Here is a 25457-nt window from a genome sequence, read left to right as displayed (position 1 = left end):
AAGCAGCCCCTGCCCACCTTTCCTGCCTGATGTTTCATGCCCTTCCCCTCCCCAGCTCCCACACCTAGCCTTTCAGTTCATTTAATCCGCAGAAGTTGTCTCCTCTCCCTGAAACCCTTTTCCCTGCTCCATCCTCTCTCTGGCTCCTCTTCCTCCAGGTTTCAGCTTAAATGTGGCCTCAGGGAGGTCTTAACCAACTGCTGTATCTAAAATAAGTGGCCCCATTACTTTGTACCACTTAAGTCAATCAATGATTTATGTATTAGCTGATTTATTCCAAGAGTCAGCAAACGCTTTTCCCAAAGAGCCAGATGGTAAATATTTCAAGCTCTGTAGGCCCTGGGTTTGCCCTTGCATCCTGAAAGCACCCACAGATCAATACTAAAAGGAATGAGCAAGACTGGATTACAAAAAAATTTTTTTGGAATTTTTTTAATGAAAATTGAATTACATATAATTTTCACATGTCACGAAATATTATTCTTGTTTCGTTTCTTTTTCTTATCTTTTTTTTCCCAGCTCTTTAAAAATGTAAAAATCATTTGTAGCTCCTGGGTTGTCCAAAAACAGACGGGCAGGATGGCCCGCGGACCGTAGTTTGTTGGTAGTTTATTACTTGCGGACACCGGCTGACTCCTCACAGGATTGTTTTCAGCACCACGGAACGCGGGCAGCGCCGTTCACCCACCGAGATACACCTGTACAGCGCCCGCCGCTCAAAGGGAGCCGGAGGCGGGCTGGGCCTAAGCGGGAGTGGGCGGGGTCTGCGAGAGCGGTACCCGGGGGCGGGGCCTTGGAAAAGGGGGCGGGCTGAGCGTAGGCTTCCGGCGGAAGAGTGCGGGAGCAAGATGGCTACTACCAAGCGAGTGCTCTACGTGGGTGAGTAGGCGCGGGCTCTGGGTGGAGTCTGGGCGAACCAGGCAGCTAGTGGGTCGTGGTGTGGAGCTGGACAGGTCTCCGGGCGCGGAGGGCGGCGAGCAGCTGTCTAGGCCGTATCTTTGGCAGTTTTGCTTGGCCTCAGCGTGTGAGCCTGAGACGTAACGATCTTTGCAGCTCTTCCAAGTCCGCCAAGCTCTGACAGGAATCTCTTCACCTCCTGGGCCTGGGTCAGTGGTGGAGGAATATTAGGGACCTCTGAATCCTCGCGCCCATTCACTTCATGTTCACAGCAGTGAGGGCTCAGCCCCCGCTGTTGCCCTAAGCAAGAGTTCCCAGACTAGCCGGCTAAAAATGGGAATAACCTCAGTAGCACAGTTTGATGAATGCTTTGGTGGGGACGGACACTGGTGATATGGGCCTGGGTGCGGGGAGAAGTGACCCCTCCATCTGGAGAGGTGAGAGCAACCTTTGAGGATGCGGTGACGCCGCAGATGAGCCGGAGTTAGCCAGGTAGCCGAAGTAGAAGCAAGTGTGTTTACTGAAAGGGAGCAAAATCCCAAAGGTGTGAAATAGCCTGTCACTTGGAGGCAAGTGTATCATTTTGCGGGGAATCAAAGGGAAAGAGGCTGAAGAGGTGGGCAGGGGCTTATGAAGAGCCTTGTGTATACTGCTAAGTTTATACTTTATCCTTAGGACAGTGGGAAACCTTTGAAGTAGTTTAACCAGGGAAGTGATGGGTTAAAATCTGCACATTCCCGGGATCTTTCTAGTTGGCTTTGTGGAGGAGAGGAAGGTCAGTTATGAAGCTATTGCAGTAATCCTGGGGCTAGATGAGGGTCTGAAAGAAGGGTGAAGGGAGGGGTGTGCATCATAAGTAGGTGTGAGGGAGCATATGAGAGGGATGTTTATGAACCCAAAGGACTGGATGGAAAGACCCCTCTCCTTGGTGGTAGCATGCTAACTTTACAGCAGGGACTTCTCAAGATGGGCGGGGTCTTGAGAGAATAGAGGACAGTGTCTCAGAAGGCCCTTGGCTTCTTTGCAGGTGGACTTGCAGAGGAGGTGGATGACAAAGTTCTTCATGCTGCTTTTATCCCTTTTGGAGACATCACAGATATCCAGATTCCTCTGGATTATGAAACAGGTAAGTCTTTTTAGTGTCTCGCCTGCTCAGAATCCTCCTGCAAGGAAAAGAACTTAAAAAAATTTTTTTAAGTCACATCACAGTGCATTCTAAATATGCATTGGGCAGCATGACAGTGGTCTTGGTGCAGAAGGACTGTTCCGAGGCTTGTGATTGTGAGCTGTAACATGCTCTGCAGAGAGTCCCATCTGTTGCATTTGAGCAAAGACAAACTTTTCAGTTAGCCAGTAGGAAGATAGGTTTTGAGCTACGTGGAGATCTGTTGTTTTGAACTACCTGCCAGGCACTCTAGCGCACCTGCTCCTTTCTTGGCGGCTGTGCTATTAAACAGGGTAGCAGGAAAGCCCAGCTTCAACAGTGGGGCCTTAGCCTCTGTGTACCTGGGGGTAACCTTTCCATCAATTAGTATCACATTTGTAGTTCAGCTTTCTATTTTAACCTTTGTTGTCATTTTTAAGATTGGAGTTTTAGGCCCAGCTCTGATAGGGATAGAGTACACAGCTAGTTTAGAAATCCCACTAGGGGATCATAGATAGAGAGGGAACTTTGGCAGACTCCTGTAAGTTAAGGATCACTCAAGAAAGAAGACTTGCTTAACAACAAAACTATACATCAAGTCAGTGATGCCTGCATCCTGCTGGTTGAGGTCAGTAAGTTAATGATCCCTAGGACATGCTTCTCTGCACACACTAAAAACAAAAACATAGGGGAAAGGTGACATTATGCTGAAACCTGAGGTGATTTACCATATTTTAGTGTATATTACCGCCTTTTTGCTCATTTCCATAGCGCCATGACAGTCCAGGTTGGACCAGATAGGGTCAAAAACTCCCTTGCCCAACCTGTAGGAGGAGTTAATTATGGAAGACTCGAAGAATGAGGAAGAAGGTGGTCTTCTCCCCCTCCCCACTTTTCCTTTAATTATAAAACTGTATGTAGCCCACTGAGTTCTCTGTGGGGCACTGTCCTTTCCTGCCCCCTTGTATCTCTCACAAGTGTCCTATACTAATAAGTCACTTCTTGCCTGTCACTTTGCTTCTCACTGAATTCTTCCTGGGCCAAGACAAAAGAACGTGAGCTTCATTAAGTCCTAAGACGTGTTTTGAGGTTTTAGCAACCTATGCTCTACTGAGTCCCGAGTCGAGTTGTGTGTTTCAGCTCTGTCATCAACCTTGCATATAATTTTAACCTCCCTGGGATCTTTATATGTTATAAAAATGATAAGGTTATATTGACTCTCTAAGGTTAATTGGTTAATTAAACTAGTGCTGTTGTGCACTTGGCCTTTCTACTTAGATTAGTGTTTTGCTGAGGATAAAGACAGTGTCCTTACCCAGGTTTTAGGATTCATGCTTTATGCACAGTTGATGTTCAAAATGTATGCTTGGAATGAATAATTGATAGGTTAAATGACTTCATTTTTCTAGCTCCTGCACGCAAAGGTTAAGGTTTTAATTTGGCTTTGGTAAAAGAATTGAATGCTGCTTTTAGAGATTAAAACTATAGTTGATTATTCAGCTATGTTCACTACAGAACAGTTTAATATTGCTTGAAATGTTATTTAAACTAGAAAGAATCAAAGAGTAAGATTCCTTCTTCCTAAATAGTGATTGTGTAGAATTTCGAATGAATGGATAAGGCATGCAACTGACTTCACTTTCCTTGTGACCACCTGCTTCCTCCCATTGCCCCACATGATAATTGCTTGGCTTTGTTTGCCTTTTTTCAGAAAAGCACCGAGGATTTGCTTTTGTTGAATTTGAGTTGGCAGAGGTGAGAAAATTCTGTTACCTATGTTAAGTCTTTGGCTTGTGTTATTATTGTTACTGATTACAAAGGGAGCTGTTCTCCATTTGGTTGGGTTTTGGGGTGCTGATGCTTCCAGAGAGATAAGAAGTGCTATTTGAAGGAAAGTTTCCCTCACTTAATCAAACTGCAGGCTGTGGTTAACATCGCAGACAGGTCCTGCGCCTCTTGCTCTGCAGAGCTCTTGTGGCACTGGTGATTATTTCTTTGTCTTCCACTAAATAGCCAATAGCTGAAGTCACCCAGGAAGTGCACTTTGTTAGACACATACAACCTGGGCAAGGAGTGTAAATAGACCTTTTCCTGTGAGGTTGGGTTTTTTTTTTTTGGCTACTGAGTATGTTTAGACACCACAAGAAGCATTTGACTGCAAGCCTAAACTTTTTTTTTTAATAAATTATTATTATTATTTTCTATAGAGCAGGTTCTTATTAGTCATCCATTTTATACACATCAGTGTATACATGTCCATCCCAATCTCCCAATTCATCCCACCACCACCACTACCACCCCGCCGCTTTCCCCCCTTGGTGTCCGTACATTTTTTCTCTACTTCTGTGTCTCAATTTCTGCCCTGCAAACCGGTTCATCTGTACCATTTTCTAGGTTCCACATATATTGCAAGCCTAAACTTGTCCCTTGTCTTTCCTTGGCAGGATGCTGCAGCAGCTATCGACAACATGGTATGGCTAGGAATCCTCCTTCTTACAGAAGTTGCTTTTTGGTGGTACAGAGGGCACTTATTCATACATGAGTTTGCTGAACCTCCAAAGTTACAAGGTTGCATGGGGAAGTACAGATTATCATCATATGAAAATATTCACTGTGAATTGATCGCTTTTGATCAATTTGATAATAATGTAAATGCTAACCATCCTTGTTGACCAGTCTCTCACTGGCTGCCCGAGTCTAGGATAGGAAATTGCAAACACAATGCAAATTGATTGCACAGTGAAATTGCATATTTTACAAAAGAGGCAGGATTTCATGAAGTGTTAGACCAGTTAACAATTGAGAAGAGAAATTCGACAAGGATAAAGATAGGTTATGCTACTGATGCAAATGATTGGAATAGCCTGGAGAGCTCCTTGGGGAAAATGATGTAGCTCTTGAGTAGGTATTCCCTCTTCAAGATGCTTATGATTTTCACAGCAGATAAGAAATGCAAAAATATCATACTGATATTTTGATAGTATTTTGTTGGAAAAATACTACAGATTAATCAGCATCCATTACATCTTTGTCCTATAAATTAGCACATAAATTGAATTAAACCTGGATTTTAACTATAAAAAATTTATTTTCATTATTTTTAGTTTCATCACAGTAAATTCCCAATCAATCTTTTTTCCCTTCACTTTTTACCATGAAATTTTCTTCACTGCCTTAAGTGAATTCACATTAAGTGACCTTTCCTGGTACCAGTTATCTTAGGATAATAAGGTTTTCCTTTATTCCTGTTCTCTGTTTCCCATTCACCAAACATATTCCTCAGCTCTCAGAGAGAGAGAGAGATCATTTCTCACCACTTAAAGCTGATCTTGACTTTTGAAGGTGAACTCGGGTACTTGGAAACTGCATTTATCCTTGTAATTTCAGAGTGCTCTGAACCCAGAGTCAGCTTTGGAAGCACAGGTCGTTAGTGGTATAGAAAGAAAGGTCAGATACATGCTACTATATATAAAATAGATGTACAACAAGGACCTACTATATAACACAAGGAACCATATTCAATATCTTATAATAACCTACAATGGAAAAGAAGTCTGAAAAAGAATATATATACATGTATATATATATGTGTGTGTGTGTATATATATACACACACACATATATGTAAAGTATAACTGAATCACTTTGCTGTACACCTGAAACATTGTAAATCAACTATGCTTCAACTTTAAAAAAAAAAAAGAAAGAAAAGAAAGGAGGTATGTGATGGCTCCAGGGAGGAAATTCCCTGCAACCTACAGGCTGCTTTGCAGTAGGTGCATAGCTTGGGTGCTAGGGGCTCAGGGGTTAAGGGAGAACAAGTCATGAGCTTGTCTCAGATTTTTCAGAAGGAAATGGAAAGCTGTCTGACTTTGTTTTAACCTAACAGAGTTTAAGCAGCTGGATTTTCAATCTTTTCAGAATGAGTCTGAGCTCTTTGGACGGACAATTCGTGTCAATTTGGCAAAACCCATGAGGATTAAGGAAGGCTCTTCCAGACCAGGTGAGTGGGAGCAATACAGATTCCCCATCACATCCTCCAGTTTGGCCTTGGTTGCCTTTCTGTCCCGATTTTCTTGGAAGTGGGAGCTGAATGCTACTCTGGTGGACAGGAGTAGAGCATAGTTTACATTGGCGAAGGACATGCGCCACCTTTGTGGGGAAATAGAAAGAGTTTGAGCTTCTCAGCCAAGCCAGGGTAATTGTTTGCTTTATGAGAGAAACGCAGCCTGATCTCTTACCTGTCCCCGTTTTCTGAACACTCCTGGCGGGTTCCGTCAAGGGCTGGGACTGGCAAAGCCTGCACCTTTCCCTGGGGCATAGCTTTTTCACTTAGTCCTGCTAAGAGCCGGGCTTCAGGGCTGTCAGTCCCTGAAAGGTGGGAACTTTCCTTACCGTGGGAGTTCCCAAAGTAGAGTCCTCTGGCCGAGAGGGCCACAGAGCGTGTTCTGCTTTGCTGACCAGAGCAGCTACTTAGCAGCTGGCTGATAGCTGGAATTTGTTCTCATTTGCCTGCCTCTTCCCTTTCAGTTTGGTCCGATGACGACTGGTTGAAGAAGTTTTCTGGGAAGACTCTTGAGGAAAATAAAGAGGAAGAAGGGTCAGAGCCTCCCAAAGTGGAAGCCCAGGAGGTGAGACTGAAGGCTGGCACTTCCCACAGGAGACTTCGTTTCTTAGGTTTTTATGGAAATTTGCAAACATATATACAGAAGCAGAGAGAATGAAAAATGAGCTTTTAGTGTTTTGGTGGAGGTGCTAATGAGTGAACTAAAGGGAAGCTTTAGGCCTCTTGTCCTCGTGCTTTGCGTGAGGAGCTTCTCACTCTGCCTGGGTTCTGTTCTGTGATTGCCGCCGACGAGGAGGAAGCCTGAGGTGGGGAGGGGTGGTGAGCGCACCACTGCAGCCCTCCTCATCAGTCCCCCCCGCCACTGGAGCTTCCTGTCCTGACGCAGGGGAGGCAGGGCTGGGTGGGGGTACCTTCCCGGCAGCCTGGGCACAGGTTTGAGGTTCTCCCTTCCAGACAACCTGCCTTGGCACTTCCTCCTGATTCTCGGCGTGCCTCTCTAACCATTGCCTCTCAGGCTGCCTCTCCCCTTCTTCTAAACGTTGTTCTTCTGAATTTCTTGACTCACAGCAGCCCTCTCCCCTCTCTGCCAGAACAGTGGCAGTCACTCTGATTTTGCACAGCCTCTCCTGTGCTGTTGACTTTCCTGGCCTCTGTTTCTAGTCCTGAGCTTCAGACGTTTCTGCTGCAAGTCTCGCCCTCCCTCCTCTAATCCCGTTCTTCCTGTGTTCTCAAACTCACCACCTTGCCACCATCCATCCACATTGACCCAAGCCAGAAATCCAGATGCAAAGCAGAGCACATAAATGGCCCTCAGTCAGTGGAGTAACCCTAGGTCACCCTAGACGCCTCTTTAAAATAGAGCCAGAACATCGTATTCTGCCAAGTTTTTCTCTTAAATCTTCCTTGAATCCATCCTCCCCTGATTACTCCATCGTCCCAGTGTAACTTCTCGTCTCATTTGGATAATTGCAATAGCTTCCTAACTAGCCTTCTGGCTGCAGTCTTGCTCTCCTCCCGTCTTTTATAAAGGCAGCTAGAATGATCTTTTTAAAGCATACCATGGATCATCTGACTCTCCTGCTGAGACCTTTTCAGTGGCTGCCCATCACCTGTCCCGTGAGATAAAGTCACGGGGGAACTCTCCCAGCCTTGACCCTGCCCACCTCTCACCTTGTAGTCCCCACTTTACACTCTTGGTAAAACCAGTCTTTGTATTTCCCTGTATGTCTTTGCTTTTGTAAAGACTACGCAAGTGCTTATTGCCTTTCCCTTTCTAGTCAGTAAATTCTGTGAGGATAGGGGCCTCGTATTAATAAAGGCCTTGTTAATAAAAATGTGGAATGTGAGGTGGGGTAATGTGATTAAGAACATGGACTTGGTTGGGGGGTGGGGGGGCTTAGGTGTGAATTCCAACCTCACCACTGAGCACCTCTGTGACCTTGGGCAAGTTACTGAACTTCATTGTACCTCAGTTTCCCCATCTATGAAATGGGAATGATGGTAGCACTGATCTCACAGGTGGTTGTAAAGATTAAATGAGCTGATTACCTAAAACGTTCAGAATAGTACCCTGTACATGGCAAGTGCTATGTGAGTATTTGCTGTTACAACTATGCTACTGCTGTTGTTAACAGCAAATAATAGTCACAGTGTCCTCAGTGCCCAGCGTGATACCTCAGCGAGTTTGTTAAACTGAAGCACAAACAAGAACACTTGAGTTTTCTCTTTGGAGCAAATGTGACAGCTGTAATAAATATCTCCTCTGTCCAGCCTTGTCTACTTGGAGTATAAAGCAAGGTCCCTTAGGCCCTCCTTGCTTCCACTGCAGCCAGCCTGTGGATATGCAGGGCTAAGCATAGAGGAAGGGGGTGGTGTTACAGAAGTGGGTCCGTTTAACTGACTAAGGTGGGTGGGCTTGAACTGGAAGTTGAAGTTGTTGAGAGTTGTGTGTTTTGGGCCAGAAAAGCAATGTTCTGTGACTGCAGGGGAGAGTGAAGGCGAAGCGAGCTGACGTGTCTGAGGGAGTGAGATGAGATAAAATGCCTGAGGGGTGGGGCTCCGGGTAGACAGTGCTGAGGTCTCCTGTCACTGGGTGTCCGGCTGGGGGCCATGGCCACGGCCTCCGCCTTCTGCAGCCCCATCAGGGCCCAAGGCCTTTCCTGTCGGTGCCTTGCTCAGCCCGCTCGCTGCAGTGGGTTCTGGGGTGTCTTCAGAAGAACACTCGCTCTCCTAGTCGGGGAGTCAGGCTGTTCTCTCTAACCTGGCCATTTCTCCTGCGTCTAGGGAGAGCCCGCTGTAAAAAAGGCCCGGTCAAACCCTCAGGTGTACATGGACATCAAGATTGGGAACAAGCCAGCCGGCCGCATCCAGATGCTCCTACGTTCAGACATCGTTCCCATGACAGCAGGTGAGCAGGACTCCGGTCAGGGTGGCCGGGAAGCTGGGAGCTGAGCAGTGAGCCTTTCCAAGGTTCTCAGTGCCTTAGTTCTTGTGTCCTTGACGTTGTTTCTGACCTGAGTTGATTTGCGGCATCTCAGATCCTGGGATCTATTAACAGATGAGTCAGAGCAGGCATTTTTGAAGCTTTAGAAGTTCTGGTTTACTGCTTTTTTTTAATATAAATTTATTTAATTTATTTATTTTTGGCTGCATTGGGTCTTCATTCCTGCACACGGGCTTTCTGTAGTTGCGGTGAGCGGGGGCTACTCTTCATTGCGGTGCCTGGGCTTCTCATTGCAGTGGCTTCTCTTATTGCGGAGCACGGGCTCTAGGCACGTGGGCTTCAGTAGTTGTGGCACGTGGGCTCGGTAGTTGTGGCTCACGGGCTTAGTTGCTGCACAGCATGTGAGATCTTCCCAGACCAGGGCTCGAAACCATGTCCCCTGCGTTGGCAGGTGGATTCTTAACCACTGTGCCACCAGGGAAGTCCCTGGTTTACTACTTTTTAATAATAGTTTTTTATTTAATATAAGTAAATGTGTATTCATGGTTTTAAAAAAAAAAGTATACACACATAAGTATATTCCAACAATACTGAAGGCAATGAATTGAAAACCTAAGTCTTTCTTTCTTCTCCACATCTAGTCCTACTCTCCAGAAGTAACTACTGTTAACTAACAGTTTCTTGAGTATTTTTCATTTGCTAAATATTGACTTCTATTTATTCTTCTTTTAATTTAAATTTTATTATATAGACATAGAGTTTAGAATGTTAATTCCACAAAGCTTGTTTTGAAAAACAGCAGTGCCCCCATGTTGTCCTCCCATCCTGCCCCATCCCCCACTTTGCTGCTTCTCAGAGGCAGGCAATTTCCCCTCTTAGCTGATTCTTTTGGTTTTTACCTCCATGTTGGTAGATAACAGATTTATGTTGCTACTTTCTGGTTTTTTTTCATTTTAGACATCTATTGGCTTCCCACTTCAGAAGATAAGGAATTAGCTTTCTAAATCACCTTCCCTGATCCTTCATCCTCCTTACATTGTTACCATAATTTTGTTTAGGTCATAGATTATTCTAACTATGTAAGCATCATACTGTGATAACTTCCTTTCATACATAGCACTTTGTTTTCCCTGGAATTCATAATTGTCTTGTTTTCACATTTGCTTAGTCTTCTGTGCATATATTCCTGAGTCTCTCCGAAATTCTCCTGATTCTATAAATCTCTCATCATGTTCAAATACATCAGATATTCTGTCAATTTCACTGTTCCTCCTTGGAGCCTTCTGACCTCCTCTGGCCTGGACCAGTTGCTTTCCAGACACCACTGCATAGCTATTGTCATGGGATCTCCTATTTTCGCTTATGTTGGAACCTCTGTTGTCTTTTTTGGTCTATTCTCTTGTTTCGGTAGAAGACATACTTCTGTAGCTTCTGGAGAAAAGAGCTTGGAGGGTAAGTTTTTTGAGACTGATGTGTGAAAATATCTACTTTCCCACTTGATGGTTTGGTTGTAAAATTGTAGAGAAGTCTAATATTCTGATTCTTGGTCCTTTATACAAAACCTTTTTAAAATTTTCTGCCTAGAGCTCAGCTGTTCAGTATGGTAGCCACTAGCCACATGTGACTATTTAAGTTTAAATTAATTCAAGTTAAATAAAATTAAAATTCACTTCCTCAGTTACACTGTCCAAATGCTTAATAGCTGTTAGATAACACTGGTCTGGAGGCTTGGAGTGTCTCTTTGTCCTGTGTTCTGAAACAGTGTGCCTTTGGAGTAGATCTCCTTCCATTCGTTATGCTGGATATTCAGTGGGCCCTATTATGTTAGTTTTCTCTTCCTGCTGTAACAAATTATCACAGACTTAGCAGCTTACAAGAACATAAATTTATTATCTTAACTGTTATGAAGGCCAGAAGGCCAACACAGGTCTCAGCAGGCTAAAATGAAGATGATGGCTGGGTTGCTGCGTTCCTTACAGGAAGCTCTAGGGGTGGATGGATCTGTTTCCAGAGACAGTGAGGTTGTTGGCAGAATTCAATTTCCTGTATCTGTAGACTGAGGTACCCATTTCCGTGTGGGCTGCCAGCTGAGGGCTGTTCCCAGCTTCTAGAGGCTTGTGGTCCCCTTCTTCTATCATCGCAGCCAACAGTGGTAGATCCAGTCCCTCTCATGTTTCTATTCTCTCCTGCCTCCTCTTCCATCCACTTCTAACTCTCTTTCTGACTATAGATGGGAAAGGTTGTGATTGTATTAGGCCCACGTGGATAATCTAGGCTACTCTCCCCATCTCAACATCCATAATCTTAATCACATCTGCAAAGTAACTTTTGCTGTGTACAGCATAACATAGTCTCATGTTCCAGGGATTGGGACATAGATATCTTTGGGGAGCCATTATTCCGCATACCACACCAATCAATCAGGACAGTCCTATCTTTTGGTTTGGGAAAATTTCCTTGGATTATTTCTTCGCATTTGTCCTTTCTGATTTCTCTCTTCTCTCATTCTGGAACCTTCCTAAATGTCCTTTTTCATAACATCCTGTGCTTATTTCATGCATGTACTGCCATTTCATCTTGGGAGATTACTAAAGCTTCTTTTTCCTATACAGCTTATGTTTCAGGTTACTTTTTTCTGAGTTTTTAAATTTTGTTTTGCTTTGTTTGTTATTGGTCTGTTTGCTTGTTTTGGTCTTTACTTTTCACATTAGATGCCTTTAAGACTAGGGCCCTAAAAATCTGCTTGGAAACTCCCTGGATATTGGTAAGGCTTGCTGACTGAGGCTTCCACTGCAAGGTGGTTCTCTCTCTCTCGGACCCTGGATGGTCAGTATTCCTGAGTTGTAGTCTCTTGGACAAAGCGGAGTCCACAGAGAAGACTCTAGTCTCTTGCTAGTGGTCCTGTTTACAGCTCTTTGCCATCATGGTTGGGGGGGCTGGGAACAGTATATAAACTTCACTTGATCTCCGTTTATCATTATGGTACCTCAACCCTCAGCTATGTGTAGTGCATCCCAGAGCATAGACCCTCTGCTTTGACATACCAGAGGGTAGACCTCCAGCCGGCAGCCAGGGCCAGGGAAGGGAGAGGATCTGGGGGCTAGCTACTTTTTTAAACAGGCTTTCAACCACACTTACTGTTTTTAGAGCCATCTTCATTCTTGGCTCTGAGCTTTTGGCATTTCTACAGCATAAATCGAATTGCTCTCGGCTTTACCAGCTTAAGCTTCAGGTTTGTTAGGTCTGCTATATCAGTTATGGCTCATCTATTTGTCTTCTAGGTTTCAAAGATTTTTGTTGCTGTTGTCTTTTCTCTTGCTCCTATTTTTTTTTTTTTGGTCATTTTATCCATTTTTTAAGTGTATAATTTACTGGCATTAATTGCATTCACAATGTTGTACAACTATCACCACTATCTATTTTCAAAACTTTCTCACCACTCCAAAGGGAAACTCAGTACCCATTAAACAACTCCCCATTCTCCTCTCCCCTCCACCCTGGAACATTTATTCTATTTTCTGTCTCTCAGAATTTGCTATTCTAGACATTTCATATAAATGGAATCCTACAGTAGTTGTCCTTTTGTGTCTGGCTTATTTCACTTAGCATCGTGTTTTCAAGGGTCATCTGTGTATCCATGTTTTGTTCATTTTTGTGACTGAATAATATTCCATTGTCTGGATAGTCCACATTTTGTTTATCCATTCATGTGTTGATGGACACTTGAGTGTTGTTTCCACTTTCTGGTTATTGTGAATAATGCTGCTGTGAACGTTTGTGTACAAATATGTGTGTGTGTTTTCTAAATATAAATTTATTTATTTATTTATTTTGGCTGCATTGGGTCTTCGTTGCTGTGTGCGGGCTTTTTCTAGTTGCAGCGAGTGGGGGCTGCTCTTCATTGCGGCGCGTGGGCTTCTCATTGCAGTAGCTTCTCCTGTTGCAGAGCATGGGCTCTAGGCTGTGCGCTTCAGTAGTTGTGGCATGTGGGCTCAGTAGTTGTGGCACGTGGGCTCAGTAGTTGTGGCTCGTGGGCTCTAGAGCACAGGCTCAGTAGTTGTGGCGCACGGGTTTAGTTGTTCTGCGGCATGTGGGATCTTCCCGGATCAAGGCTCGAACCCGTGTGCCCTGCATTGGCAGGTGCATTCTTAACCACTGCGCCACCAGGGAAGTCCCCAAATATGTGTTTAAATCCCTGTTTTCAATTGTTTTGGGTGCCTACCTAAGAGTGGAAATGCTGTGTCATATGGTAATTCTAGTTTGACTTTTTGAGGAACTGCCAAACTGTTTTCTACAGTGGCTGCACCATTTTACATTCCCACCAGCAACGTATTAGGGTTCTCATTTCTCCACATCCTCACCAAAACTTGTTTTCTGTTTATTATAGCCATCCTACTAGATGTGAAGTAGGATCTCATTGTGATTTTGATTTGCATTTCCTTAATGACTAATGATGTGGAGCATTTTTTCATGTGCTTAGGGGAAGGAGCCGTTTGTGTATCTTCTTTGGAGGAATGTCTATTCAAGTCTTTTGCCTATTTATTTACTGGGTTGTTTGTCTTTTTGTTGTTGAGTTGTAGGAGTTCATTATATATTCTGGATGTTAAATGCTTAAGAGATAATGATTTGCAAATATTTTCTCCCTTTCCCTGAGTTGCCTTTTTACTTTGTTGAGAGTGTCCTTTGTTGCACAGAGGTTTTCATTTTGATGAAGTCTAATCTGCCTATTTTTTCTTTTGTTACCTACACTTTCGGTATCACAATTAAGAAACCATTGCCAAATCCAGAGTCACAAAGAGTTGCCCCTGTGTTTTTTTCCTAAGATCCTGTTTGGTTTTTCTTTTAAAAAATTGCTTTACTGCCAGTTTAGTGTGGAACAGAGCTAGAATGTATGTGTTCACTCCTTCTTTAACTAGAATCCCCTCTAGTCCTTCAAGATGTCAGTATCTCAAAGGTTTATAATGAGCATGTCATATTTTGAAATGAAAATATGAACATTAAACAAATACAACAGTTTTTCAGAGCCTAGTTAGAGGTTTCATTGGCTTGTTTTTTAACCCGGGTACCTTTTCCTTTCTCGGCGCTAGAGAATTTCCGCTGCCTGTGCACCCATGAGAAGGGTTTTGGCTTCAAGGGCAGCAGCTTCCACCGCATCATCCCCCAGTTCATGTGCCAGGGCGGCGATTTCACCAACCACAATGGCACTGGGGGCAAGTCCATCTACGGGAAGAAGTTTGACGATGAAAACTTTATTCTCAAACACACGGGAACAGGTGGGACCCGATCAGTGGCTGGTGATCGGTGGGCTGGGCTGGGGCAGGATGACTGTGTGGGGGGAGTGATGGGCTGTGGTTCTGGCTGACAGGTTGGGGGTCTGGAGGGGACCCACCCAGTGAACAGAGGAGAGGCATTGGGCCTGGCTAAGCAGAGTGAGCTTGTTTCCATTCATGTACTGCCCGTCCCCCCACCACGTCCGCACTCCCTGTCGGCCTAGCTTACATTCTGTGGTCGGCCAGTGTAAGCCCTTGTCTTCCCTCACCCCCACTACCCACCTCGCTCTGTCAGACTCATTCAGTAAAAAATTTCAGTGCTTGGTCCCCCAGCAGCTAGAAAAAACACAGAACTGTACTGAAATTTATGACCGAAGCTCTGCAGGAGGCCCTGGGCAGCCGTACTAGATAGAGCTCCCTAGTTAACACTCAGTCCTGGTCAGAGATAACAATTCCATCCCTTCCTTCATTCCCAAAGCCTCCACGTCACCGTCTGCCTCAGCTGATGCTTGGCCTCCTGCATCTGTCCACACATGCCCGCTCTGACTTCCCTCCAAGTACAGGGGCTGAGCTGTCTTCCCTCTGCTCATGGCCTGGACCCCTACTCCTCTCCCCTACTTCGGAACCTGGCTTCTGTGGATGTGCCCCTGCAGCCTTGTGTAATGCATTTCCCCTGCTCTGCTAGATCAGTCCATCAGAGCAAAAGTGCGCCGCGTCAATCTTTCAAAAAAATCTTTGACTCATGTACCCCCTCAGCTATCACCCATGCCTCTGGTCCCCATTGTAAGCAAAACTTCTTGAAAAGGTTATGTAGACTCCCTGCCTTCCATTCTCTCTGTCACCCTCTAGACAGACTTCTAGTGCCACCTGTCCACTGAAACCACTCTTCTCAAAGATGCTAGCAGCCTCCATCTTGCCAATAGTCAGTTCCTGGTCTTCATTCCATTCCCCCTCCCAGCAGCATTTACGCTCCTCCCTCTACTACCAGACGTCCTGAGGGCCGGGAGCAGGGTGGAGGGGGTCGATGTGGTCGTTCTCTCCCCCAGGCCTGCTCTCCATGGCCAACTCTGGCCCAAACACCAACGGTTCCCAGTTCTTCCTGACATGTGACAAGACGGATTGGCTGGACGGCAAGCACGTGGTATTTGGGGAGATCACGGAAGGCCTGGATGTCTTGCGGCAGATTGAGGTGGGCGGCCGCCCGGGCCCCCGGTGCACAGCCGTGTGGGAGGGCAGGAGCGGGGCCTCCGGGGCCTGGAGAGAGAGGCCACGGCTGCTGCTGCTGGAGGGGGTGGGGGCAGGGGGCGGGGGGGGGGTGGGGCAGGTATCCTGAGCTGCCCTTTCCTCTCCACCCTCCCTCCCTCCCTCTGATTCCTCCTCTTCTGTTTTGCCTGCAAAGGCCCAGGGCAGCAAGGACGGGAAACCCAAGCAGAAGGTCATCATCTCCGACTGTGGGGAGTACGTGTGAGAGGGCAGCTGTCAGCCCGGGGAACCGGCAGCCAAGGTGTCCCGTTTGCAGCAAGCAGGGCTTTGTGTCCTGGCCCTTCCTTGGGGTCAGCGTGGGGCAGCTCCTCTGCAGGCACGGCCTGGGCCGCCTCTGGCTCTTCCCCAAGTGGGGCCGTGGGCCAGGGTGCTGCCCTCCCCACCATGGACGGCTGTGCGTGCCCTTTCCAGGCCAGGGCCTCTCCTGGGCCCACCTGTGTGGATCCTAGACGTTTTCTTCTGGTAAAATAAATTCTATTTTTTGTACTGCTGCCTCCAGCTAGTTCCTGGGAGTTGTCAGAGGTTGCATCTAAAGCTAAACTGCCCCCCGAGACAGGTTGGTGAAGGAATAGGAAATAGCGTCTTCCCCACAGCTTTTCTTTCTTCCCTCGGGCAATTCCCTGAGATGTCGGGTGCTGTATCTTCAAGCCAGATACCCTTGTCAGACCATTGTCAAGACCATGGGAATCAAAGACAGTGAAAAAGTTCCTACCTACAGTGCCTCCACTCCCCAATCATGCTGCCAGTCTTGTAGCCAGTGGGTGTACTGCTCAGTCTCCGTGATTCATTTGCTCATTTGCTCACTTTCATTCTACAGGCTTTTTAAATGATATTTTATTACTCAAAATGCCTTCTCCATGCCAGGTACTGTACCTATTTGTCAGGAGACAAGAGGTCAGCAAACCCGTTGGGTCTAATCCAGCCCACTGCCTGTTTTTGTGAATAAAGTTTTATTGGAACACAGCCACACCCATTTGTTTACATATTGTCTGTGGCTGCTTGCTCACTGCAGTGGCAGAGTTGAGTAATTGGTGACAGATACTGTATGGTCCCTGTATTAGAGTTCCCAGAGAAACAGAACCAGTAGGGTGTGCGTATATGTTCATAGAGAAAGAGATTTATTTCACGGAATTGGCTCTGCAGTCGTGTGGGCTGAGAAGTCTGATAGCTGCAGGGCAGGCCAGCAGGCTGGAGCCCCAGGAAATAGTTGATGTTGAAGCTTGAGTCCAAAGGCCGTCTGGAGGCAGAATTCCTCCTCAGGTGATTCCAGTCTTTCTGTCTTAAGGCCTTCAATTCATTGGATGAGGACCACCCCCGTTATGGAGGGGTCATCTGCTTTACTCCAAGTCTACTGATGTAAATGTCAATCACATCTGAAAAATACCTTCACAGAAACATCCAGACTGGTGTTTGGCTAAAAAGTTGATACCATGGCTTAGCTATAGACACAAAATTAACCAACGCCGTCCCAAAGCCTAAAATATTTACTATCTGAACCTTTGCAGAAAGTTTGCTGACCACTGATGAGGCAAGTGGTCTCACCCATGCCGAGCTCACAGTCTGGTCCCTGTGTGCAGCCACTTCCTGGAGCTCAAGTCAGGCTGGCTTCTCTCTGCTCCCCCTCCATGGACTGGTCAGCCAAGTGGCTTTAAAGGAACCCTGACCTGCTGAAGGCACTGAGCAGAGACTGAGCCCTGTAGCCACTAGATACCTCCCTGTGGCGTGGGGTTACTCAGACCATTCAGAGTCTACCCGGCTGGGCTTTTACATGTTGAGTAGAAATCTGGACGAGGCAGGGGTGGGGCCTGTTGTCCCCTGGCCCTGGTGGCCCCAGGAGAGCTCCTGTCGAGGGATGATGGCACTCTGGCTCTACCTGTGGCTCCCATGTGCCGAATGGACTCCTGGCCCTCGGCTGAGCCCCCTTGGCTGCAGCTGACCAGGTTTCTGTCTCCTCGGGCCTCAGATGTACCACAGTTACCCCTGATCCTTATGGAGCTGCCAAAATAGACCCCCCACCTCAAGGCCCAGGTGCCCCCTCTGAGTGCAGACTGTGGCCGTCACAGGTCAGTCTACCTGACTGCCCATAGCGTTAGGGCAGGCTTTAGTGAAGCAGGGTGATGGCAGCAACTTCAGGGCTTTTATAAGAGCCAAGAAAGGGTATGTATGAAGAGCTTAGTACAGCCAGCCCCCCAAGAGAGGACCGACTCCTGATAGCCTAGCGAGGTTGAGACCAGCCAGCAGGTTGCGAAGCTCAGTGGGTTTGGAGCTACAGTGGCCTTCCCAGTGCCCCTCTGGGTGTCCACAGGTGTTAACTCACTGTTTCCACACCAGAACCCTGTGCAGAGGTCAACCAAGGCTCAGGTGACACGACTGTCCAGGTCCCCCAGGATGACATGGCAGAGCTGGGGTCGGAAGCGTGGCCATCTCCCCATCAGTCATAATGGAGTCCTGGGGTGTTTCCTGAGCTCTAGCCTCAGTCTACAGCAGGGCAACCCCAGGCCTGTGGGAAGACAGAGTCATGGTCTCCATGGTTGGTCTGGGCCCTACTCTGCCAGGCAGGACAGGGAGCCCAGAGTCTGGGGAGCAGTGGCCCAGCCACCTCGCTCAACCAGTCACAGCACAGCACTGACCCTCTGTTGATCAGGAGGGCTCTGGCTTGTGGGAAGTGGACCCGGGGCGCTGTGGGCCTTTGCTGCAGGCTGAAGGTCAAAGCTGCCTTCCTGGGACTGCCTGGCCTCCCCGTCCACGTTTCCATTGCCCTGTTGCTCCAGCACCAGGACTGAGAACACGGGGCTTGGCTTTGCTCATGCATCTCCTCACTAGCTCCTCCAGGGCCGGGCCCCATCTGTGCAGGCCCTGTGACGGCTGCATGGAGGAACAGACCTGGGGGTGTAGCCCTGGGACCAGTCCTGTGACTGCTGGACTTTCTCACAGCGTGTCTGCTCCAGATGCTGCCAGCACAAGAAAGAGGTTGTGGGACCTACTTTTTAGTGGTGAAAACTGAGTCTCATGGAGTTAGGTGATAGAAAACTAGACAGCCATATTTTCAAAATATATTTATTAACAGGGAAAATTACACCATATAATAAAACGGGAAAAGCACATCTAAAGCAGTTTATATAATACAGTATGATCCCAATTTTGTACAAATACCTATCTGTAATATGTAAACATCTATATTTTATATGTATTCTAAGAAAAAAGCCTAGAAATAAATTCAAAATTTTTCTAGCATGTTTATCTGACTTAGAGGATTATAGTGATTTGAATTGTTTTATTTTTTGTTTTTTCCAAACTTTTCTCCAAAACTGCATTACTTTTGTAATAAATGAAAAGCACATTTTCTAAAAAAGTGGGTCAAATGCTCACAAAAGGCCTCCTCATAAGGAATAACACTTGGGATGGACAACCCCTGTTTAAACTGCCAAAAGGGCACCTGGTGGTGCTGAGTGCCCTCAGCAGGCCACTGGGATCCCCTTGTCTCTGGGAACACAGAGCACAGTGTCACAGCCCTGGCCTGCATAACTGGGCACTTGTCCCAGGCCTTTAAAGCAGGTGAGAACACAAGTCCTGCCCTCAAAGGATTGCGGTGGGAAAAGCACAGCTCTGAAATAAAACACCACAGGATACATTCCGGGAGGAGGAGAGGTTTAGTGGACAAGCACGGAAGGGGCTCAAAACTAGCAAATTCATTTGTAATAATATCAACAGGTACCAGTTGTTAAGCATTTACATGCCAGATGTTGTCCTAAATGTTTGTGTCCACATATGATCTTTTTTTAAATAGCTTGGAAGGAAAGCCAGTATCCTGCTCTACAGAGGAAGAAGAACGAGGATTCAAATCCATTTGGCTCCAAAAATCTGTACTCTTGCTGTGCTGCCTCTTTTCCTATTTCTTAGGGATTTTTCCAGAACATGTTACTACCTATCTTAGTTTGAAGACAGTGAACCTCACATTATGATGACTTGGTCTTGAGGCCGGGATTGCACTGCAAACACCAAAACTGTTGTGCATTTCACCTTAGGCTTTTTTCCTACGTGTCCTCCCTGCCTATCAACTGTCACTGATTTCTTACTGCTGTCAGTGGGTCTGAATTGACCACCCTTATTTATTCTAGTCTGGCCAGGTAAACAAGCCAGGCCCTGAGCAAGGGTACTGCAGCTGCAATGCTTGGCTACGCAAACAGATAACTCTCGGCATAACATACATGGGCTTCGTGTCCATTCACAACTGTTCCACTCCTCGGGGCTTTTCCTATTTGGTTTCATTTGGTAACTGGATGGCAAAAGTTTTTGAAAGTCTGACGGCCAGGTACATAAGCAATAACTTACTGTTTTTCAGTTGTTCTGCTTGAAAAAGGGTTGTAACTCCACTCCTGCTGTGCACAGCTTGATTGGTAGATGAGGTGTACTCCACATCTACCAACCTTTGGATAATATGACAGACATTCTTGGTGTACCCAACCAAGCTAATCACTGGCTGGGCCTAAAAATACCAAATTAAAAGATTGTCGGGGCTTCCCTGGTGGCGCAGTGGTTGAGAGTCCGCCTGCCGATGCAGGGGACGCGGGTTCGCGCCCCGGTCCGGGAAGATCCTACATGCCGCGGAGCGGCTGGGCCCGTGAGCCATGGCCGCTGAGCCTGCGTGTCCGGAGCCTGTGCTCCGCAACGGGAGAGGCCACAACAGTGAGAGGCCCGCGTACCGCCAAAAAAAAAAAAAAAAAATTGTCAAAAAAAATAAAAAATTAGTTGTCAATTCCATTTTAATGGTAGTCATTGATGAAACTACCATTAAGACTACCATTTTTTTCAGTAATTTGTAGCTGGTGAGCTAACATGTTTTGATTTTCCCACTTCCGCAATAAAAAACAATTTGAAATTCAGAAAATTACAAGTAAAAATTTTCAAGTGAAAAAAGTTAGTTCTCAAAATAATCTGCTAATTTAAGATTTATATTTACCTAAGAGACAATCCTCCATGTTGGGAAGAGAGAACTGTTAGGTAAGTACTAGAATAACAAACAGGTTCCATGTTACGTGCCAGCTCTGATTCGTGATGGCCACCTGAGCTCCGTGTTCAGGGTTACCAGGCTGCCTCTGGGCTCAGTGTGAGACAGGGTTGGCAGACAGATTCCCTGGCTGAAGGCCCTTTTCAGATCAAAAAGTCCATGTTTCATGTTACAGATGGGAAATAGGCCCAGAGGAGGAAGCCACCAAGTCATGTTCCCTAACATGTAGGCCAGAGCTTAGATCCCTACACTGATGGGGAGCTCACCATTTTCCAGTCTCCTGTGTCCATGGGGAGGGTCTCTTCCTGTGCACTGGCTCCCAGAGGCCCTCCCAGGTCCAGGCGGAGGGGCTGCTGTCCTGCAGCAAGGCCCCAGCCTTCACCCCTGCTGCCAGACCTGCGCTCCCGGAGCCCTTCCTTGGGGCGCAGAGTGAATTCCAGGACTGCACGTCCTGGGCTGTGCCCGTGGGTTGGGGCGGGCCCAGGCTGTGCTTTTAATGACACAGTATTTCAGGGTTCGGGCAGCTGGACGCAGTCCGCTCCACCAGGTAAATTACAGGCTTACCAAGTCAGAAATCAAATAAACACTCCAGCTGCCGGCTACAAGGAGAGCAGAGGTTTCCGGGAACCGCCCCACCCAGCTCAGCTTAATTGCCGCCTGTCACTCCCCTGGGACCGGGGCCTTTTCTCTGGCTCACAGGCCCCGAGAGACAGGACAGGGCTCCTGGGCACACAGGGTGACGCAGACTTGGTTGAACAGTCTGTTCTGACAGCTTCTGGACACGGGCAGGTGCTAACAAGCCTTGCCCTCGCTCCACGCCTGGCCCCAGGCTGCCCCGTGTCCCAGAGCACTGGAGGCAGGAGATGGCAGAGAGTTTCCACTCCACATGCCAACTCTAACCTGTTGGTGGTGGCCACCTGGAGTTCTGTGCTGGTCATTTTGAAATTCTATCCAGATTTGAAAGAAAAAATATCAAGGTTGATTATCGATGACTGCCGTGCAGAAGGTTAAGGGAAACTATGTCACCCGTGCTGGGCATTGTCACCCTGGGCCACCCGATGTATCCACCATACTTGGCTCAGCAAAAAGATAACTTCCACAGACCTGAACTCCTGATGGTTCAACATGGTGACAGACAGACGGGGTCAATAAAGCCCCCAGGATTTTTTGTTTCCCTGAAGTGTCCATGCCCTGCACGTCTTCCCCAGACAGCAGAGGCAGGTCAAGGGAGGAAGACAGGGAAGATGAATGCCATCGGCCTTGGCCCTAAATCATGCTGTCCATTTAGCTCTTTCTGGAGGCGACCCACATGCCTCCTTGTGGCCAGCGGTTTGGTAATTCAGATCCACAAATATAGCCCACCGAGGGCAACTCCACACTCTAACAGAAGTGCCCAGAAATGCCCAGTTTTGCACCTGGGAAGGGCAGGCAACTGGAGATGGACCAGGACCTGTCTACACATCCCCAGACCCTGTCGTGGACGGTGAAGGGCCTGAGGTGGCCATCCTGGGCTGCAGGTGCCTCTGAGTTCGTCCCACATCCGCCCACAGCTAGGCCAGCAGTGGACAAGGGCAGGTCCTCAGACAGGACTCTCTGCCAGCCCCAAAGAACGGTCAGCCCGTGCTTCTGGGGAGGGGGCTGGGGTAGGACCCTGCTGCGGACGCAGACCGCCAGGCCGGAGTTCCACCACCGCCTCAGGCGCCGGGCGGGGGCGGGGCAGAGGGGCCAGGGAAGGACCAGCCCCTGGCAGGATGTGGGCAGCGGAGGGGCGCCCTCGCTGCCGCCCTGCCTGAGCTGTGAAGGCATTAGGGGGTGCCCCCTGCAGTGGGCTGACCTGACCCGGTAGGGGCGGCGCAGCAGGCGGGGTGGGGCCTCAGTGGCAGCCGCAGGCGCGGACCACCATGTTGCGGTGCTTGCGCAGGATGACGTTGTTGCTGCTGTCGTAGTAGAGCACGGAGGTGGCGCTCAGCTTGGTGGGCGCGCAGCACGCCTTGGGCACCGCGTCAGGCTTCATCAGGTGCACCTGGCGGGGAGGGGGCGGCAGGCAGAGGCGTGAGAACCGCGGGGACCCCGTCCCAGCCCCCAGCTCCTGCCGCTCGGCTGCAGCCGCTCGCCTCTCCCCGGCGCCATCTCGCCCCGCAGCCCGGCAGGTGCTGGCGCGAACTCTGCCCCGGCCCCGCCCCCCTGGCCACCCCCACCCCTCCCCCCGCCCCGCCGCTGCCCTCAGACCCAGCCAGGGCACCTGTGGCTTCTGTCACAGCTCCTCCCGTCAGACAGGACGACCCTGACCCTGCTGGCCCCCCGCACGTGTCCCAGGTCCTGCCTGCGCCCCTGCAGCGCCGCCCCCGGGGTCCCCTCTGCTCCTCTCTTCCCCCTGCGCTTCTGCAACGTCCCTGATCGTGTCTTGTCCGCATGAGCTGTTTCTGGTCCGTCTCCCCCTCCAGACTGGGAGCCGGTGAAGGTCCGTGTTACACGTGCTAGCGGCCAGACTTCTAGGCTCACCCTTGGGGTGTCCGACACTGTTGTTTCTCAAAGCACCTCCACCCCTCCTAACAATTTCTAGGCAGGGATTGTTCTGGGCAGATGACCACTGAGGGCACAGGGACCGAGTCACCTGCCCAGTTCCATGGCTGAAGCCAAGGCCGTGGCACGACTGGAACCTGGCACGGGGATTCCGTTACCCTCCTCCAAACAGCTCTACCCCTAAAGACAGCCCGACTGAGTGAGCTCTTGCAGCCTCCACAAAAATATTTATCTGGAGACTCGGCAGGATGAGCTGCCGTTCACCCTGGACTCTTCATCGGGGCCCCACATGGAAGGGCCTGTCCAGCCTGTCAGGGGCTGGAGAGAAAAGGGAGCCTGCTTCCATCCACCGGGAACTCCCAGGCCACACGGAGGCTGCTGAGCAGGACCTGGGTGAAGCCGTCTCATGGGGGGCCCTGTCCGGCAGCCTGGACCCCGGTCCCCAGAGCCCAGCCTTACCCCAGAAGCCCCAGCTCTGAGCAGCCTGCTGCCAGGACAGGCTCCATCACCCCTGACCTTCTTCAAGGAAGGCAGCTCCCCAGGGGTCCAGCAAATCCCATGTGACCATTGGGAAAGGAGGCATTATCCTGGGGTCCATGCTGCCTTAACTCATTTGCTCTAGGGCATCACCTTGAACAACCTGTAACTGCAGTGTCCAGGTCAATGTTCTAGAAAGAAGCCTCAGCACTAAAAAGCATTTAAAACACTTAGCAATAAGCAGCAGCAACAGTGTTCCTATTAGAAACTTTTTCAGCATTTAGTTTCCCCAGACACCGGGGCATCAAAAGCCTGTAGAGACACAAAGAGCCCAGAGGGACCCAGAAAAAAAAGCCAACGGGAAAGGAACAGGAGGGGAAACCAGAAGGGCACAGGGTACCTGGGGACTCCTGCACAGGAAGAGGGGGCAGAACCCACACGTGTGTCACCCACCCCGACCCTGAGGGCGTGTGTGACACACAGGAGGCCGAACGTGCCAGTGAACATGGTGCACGTGTGTGTTCCGACGGCACAAGTAGCCGTGTGGGATGCCCGCCTATCATGCACGGGCTGTGCCTCTGACCACCAGCAGGCGGGCCTTTGTAAGTCTGGTACCCACCGCATGGACATGCAAGTCCCCCACGTGCACGTGTCTTCAGGTGCATGGGTTGGGGGTGGCCCACACGGGGACCAGTTTCTGCACGGCTGTGGGATTTCACTGCACGTGCACGCAGAAAGGTTTCCATGTAGAGAAAGCTCCCTGACACAGCAGTGCTGCCATCACCTGCTGGCTGCACGCGCCCCTCTCCTCCGCAAACCCCTCCCCTGGGCGTCCAGGCAGAGGGACACGGTACTGACCAGGGACTGCAGGATGGCGTGGTTGGTGGCATTCATGCAGGAGTCCAGTGGGAAGGAGCACTCCCCTTCACAGTAATAGGCTGAGTAGCCTTGGGGGGCGATGACCCAGTCCTGGGGGCAGGTAATGGGAGAAGGTGAGTCCCATCCATGTGCCCCTCCCGAGCCCCCCAGTCCAGCACCTGTCACAGCACAACTCAGGGCTGCCCCTTACCCTCCCTCAGCCTCAGGGCCCACCAGCCCACCCTCGGGCCCCTCCCAGGGCAGTTTCCCCCAGAGGTCTGACATCCACCAGAAGACCCTCAGCAGACAGGGCTGGGCACGATCTCCGTCCCCTTCATGCGCCATCAGCGCTCTGCTTCGTCCTCCCAGCCCACCCCCAGTCACAGCAAAGGCCAGTGGCACTGCCCACCCTGGCCTCAGTTTTCCTGCTGCAGCTCTGACATTTTATGGCTAAGGATTCAGACAGTCTCCATTTTCATGGTTTTCACAAAAAAAGCACTTTTCACTACAGAAGCAACACATTCTCCCTTTAGAGAACTTGGAAAAACACAGAGGAAAATAAAACAAGAAAATGCAAATCCCCCATGTTTCTACCTCCTCTTGGACATACACTTGCCATCTTCAAGGTGGGGACTGTCATTTAGGAAAGAAGGAGAGTCAGGAATTACCAGCCAGCCAAGGTCCTGGAAGCTGACATAGAGCTCATGCCGACGGCACACCTGTCGGCCGTGGGAGCCGTGGACGTCGTCTGCGGGGGACAGAAGGGGCGAGGTCTTTGCTGAGGTTCCTGCTTTGTGCACCTACCACGGGGAGCTCCTGAGGTGGGGGATGCCCTGATGGGCTCATTTGTTGAGTAAATGAACGATGGGAAACTAACCCATTTGGTCTCATAAAGCCCATCTCTGCAGCTCTGCTGGCGCCGTGACCCTGGTCAAGAACCTTCGACGGCTCCAGATGATTCCCCGTGGTTACAGTCACCCCACGCTCAGCCCAGCCTCCCCTGACTT

The 25457-nt window shown here is 48.8% G+C and overlaps 2 protein-coding genes across 3 annotated transcripts in view; one reads left to right on the top strand and one right to left on the bottom strand.

Moving 5' to 3' along the window:
• The first annotated feature begins 818 nt into the window (after positions 1 to 818).
• Positions 819 to 16070, top strand: PPIE (peptidylprolyl isomerase E). Of its 2 annotated transcripts, none has more exons than XM_030868261.2 (10): positions 819 to 879; positions 1925 to 2023; positions 3753 to 3796; positions 4486 to 4512; positions 5963 to 6044; positions 6572 to 6672; positions 8892 to 9015; positions 14139 to 14324; positions 15368 to 15510; positions 15721 to 16070. In XM_030868261.2, exons 1-10 carry the CDS (start codon positions 849 to 851, stop codon positions 15787 to 15789), a joined length of 906 nt encoding a protein of 301 aa, XP_030724121.1. In that variant the 5' UTR covers positions 819 to 848; the 3' UTR covers positions 15790 to 16070. The 2 variants fall into 2 exon arrangements, with proteins under 2 accessions (XP_030724121.1, XP_060163434.1); XM_060307451.2 differs by lacking the exon at positions 819 to 879 and adding an exon at positions 938 to 1106.
• A 4271-nt stretch (positions 16071 to 20341) lies between these two features.
• BMP8B (bone morphogenetic protein 8b) overlaps positions 20342 to 25457 on the bottom strand; it is a 29321-nt gene continuing 24205 nt past the window's right edge. The window contains exons 5-7 of the mRNA XM_030868247.2: positions 25119 to 25198; positions 24451 to 24561; positions 20342 to 22615 (exon numbers count right to left, since the gene is read on the bottom strand). Coding sequence (XP_030724107.1) covers positions 22466 to 22615; positions 24451 to 24561; positions 25119 to 25198 — 341 coding nt within the window. The 3' untranslated portion in view covers positions 20342 to 22465. The remainder of the gene's footprint in view (positions 22616 to 24450; positions 24562 to 25118; positions 25199 to 25457) is intronic.

The sequence above is a fragment of the Globicephala melas genome, chromosome 1 (assembly GCF_963455315.2).
Source record: "Globicephala melas chromosome 1, mGloMel1.2, whole genome shotgun sequence".
Taxonomy (NCBI): domain Eukaryota; kingdom Metazoa; phylum Chordata; class Mammalia; order Artiodactyla; family Delphinidae; genus Globicephala; species Globicephala melas.
This window is presented reverse-complemented; position numbering and strand designations above follow the sequence as displayed.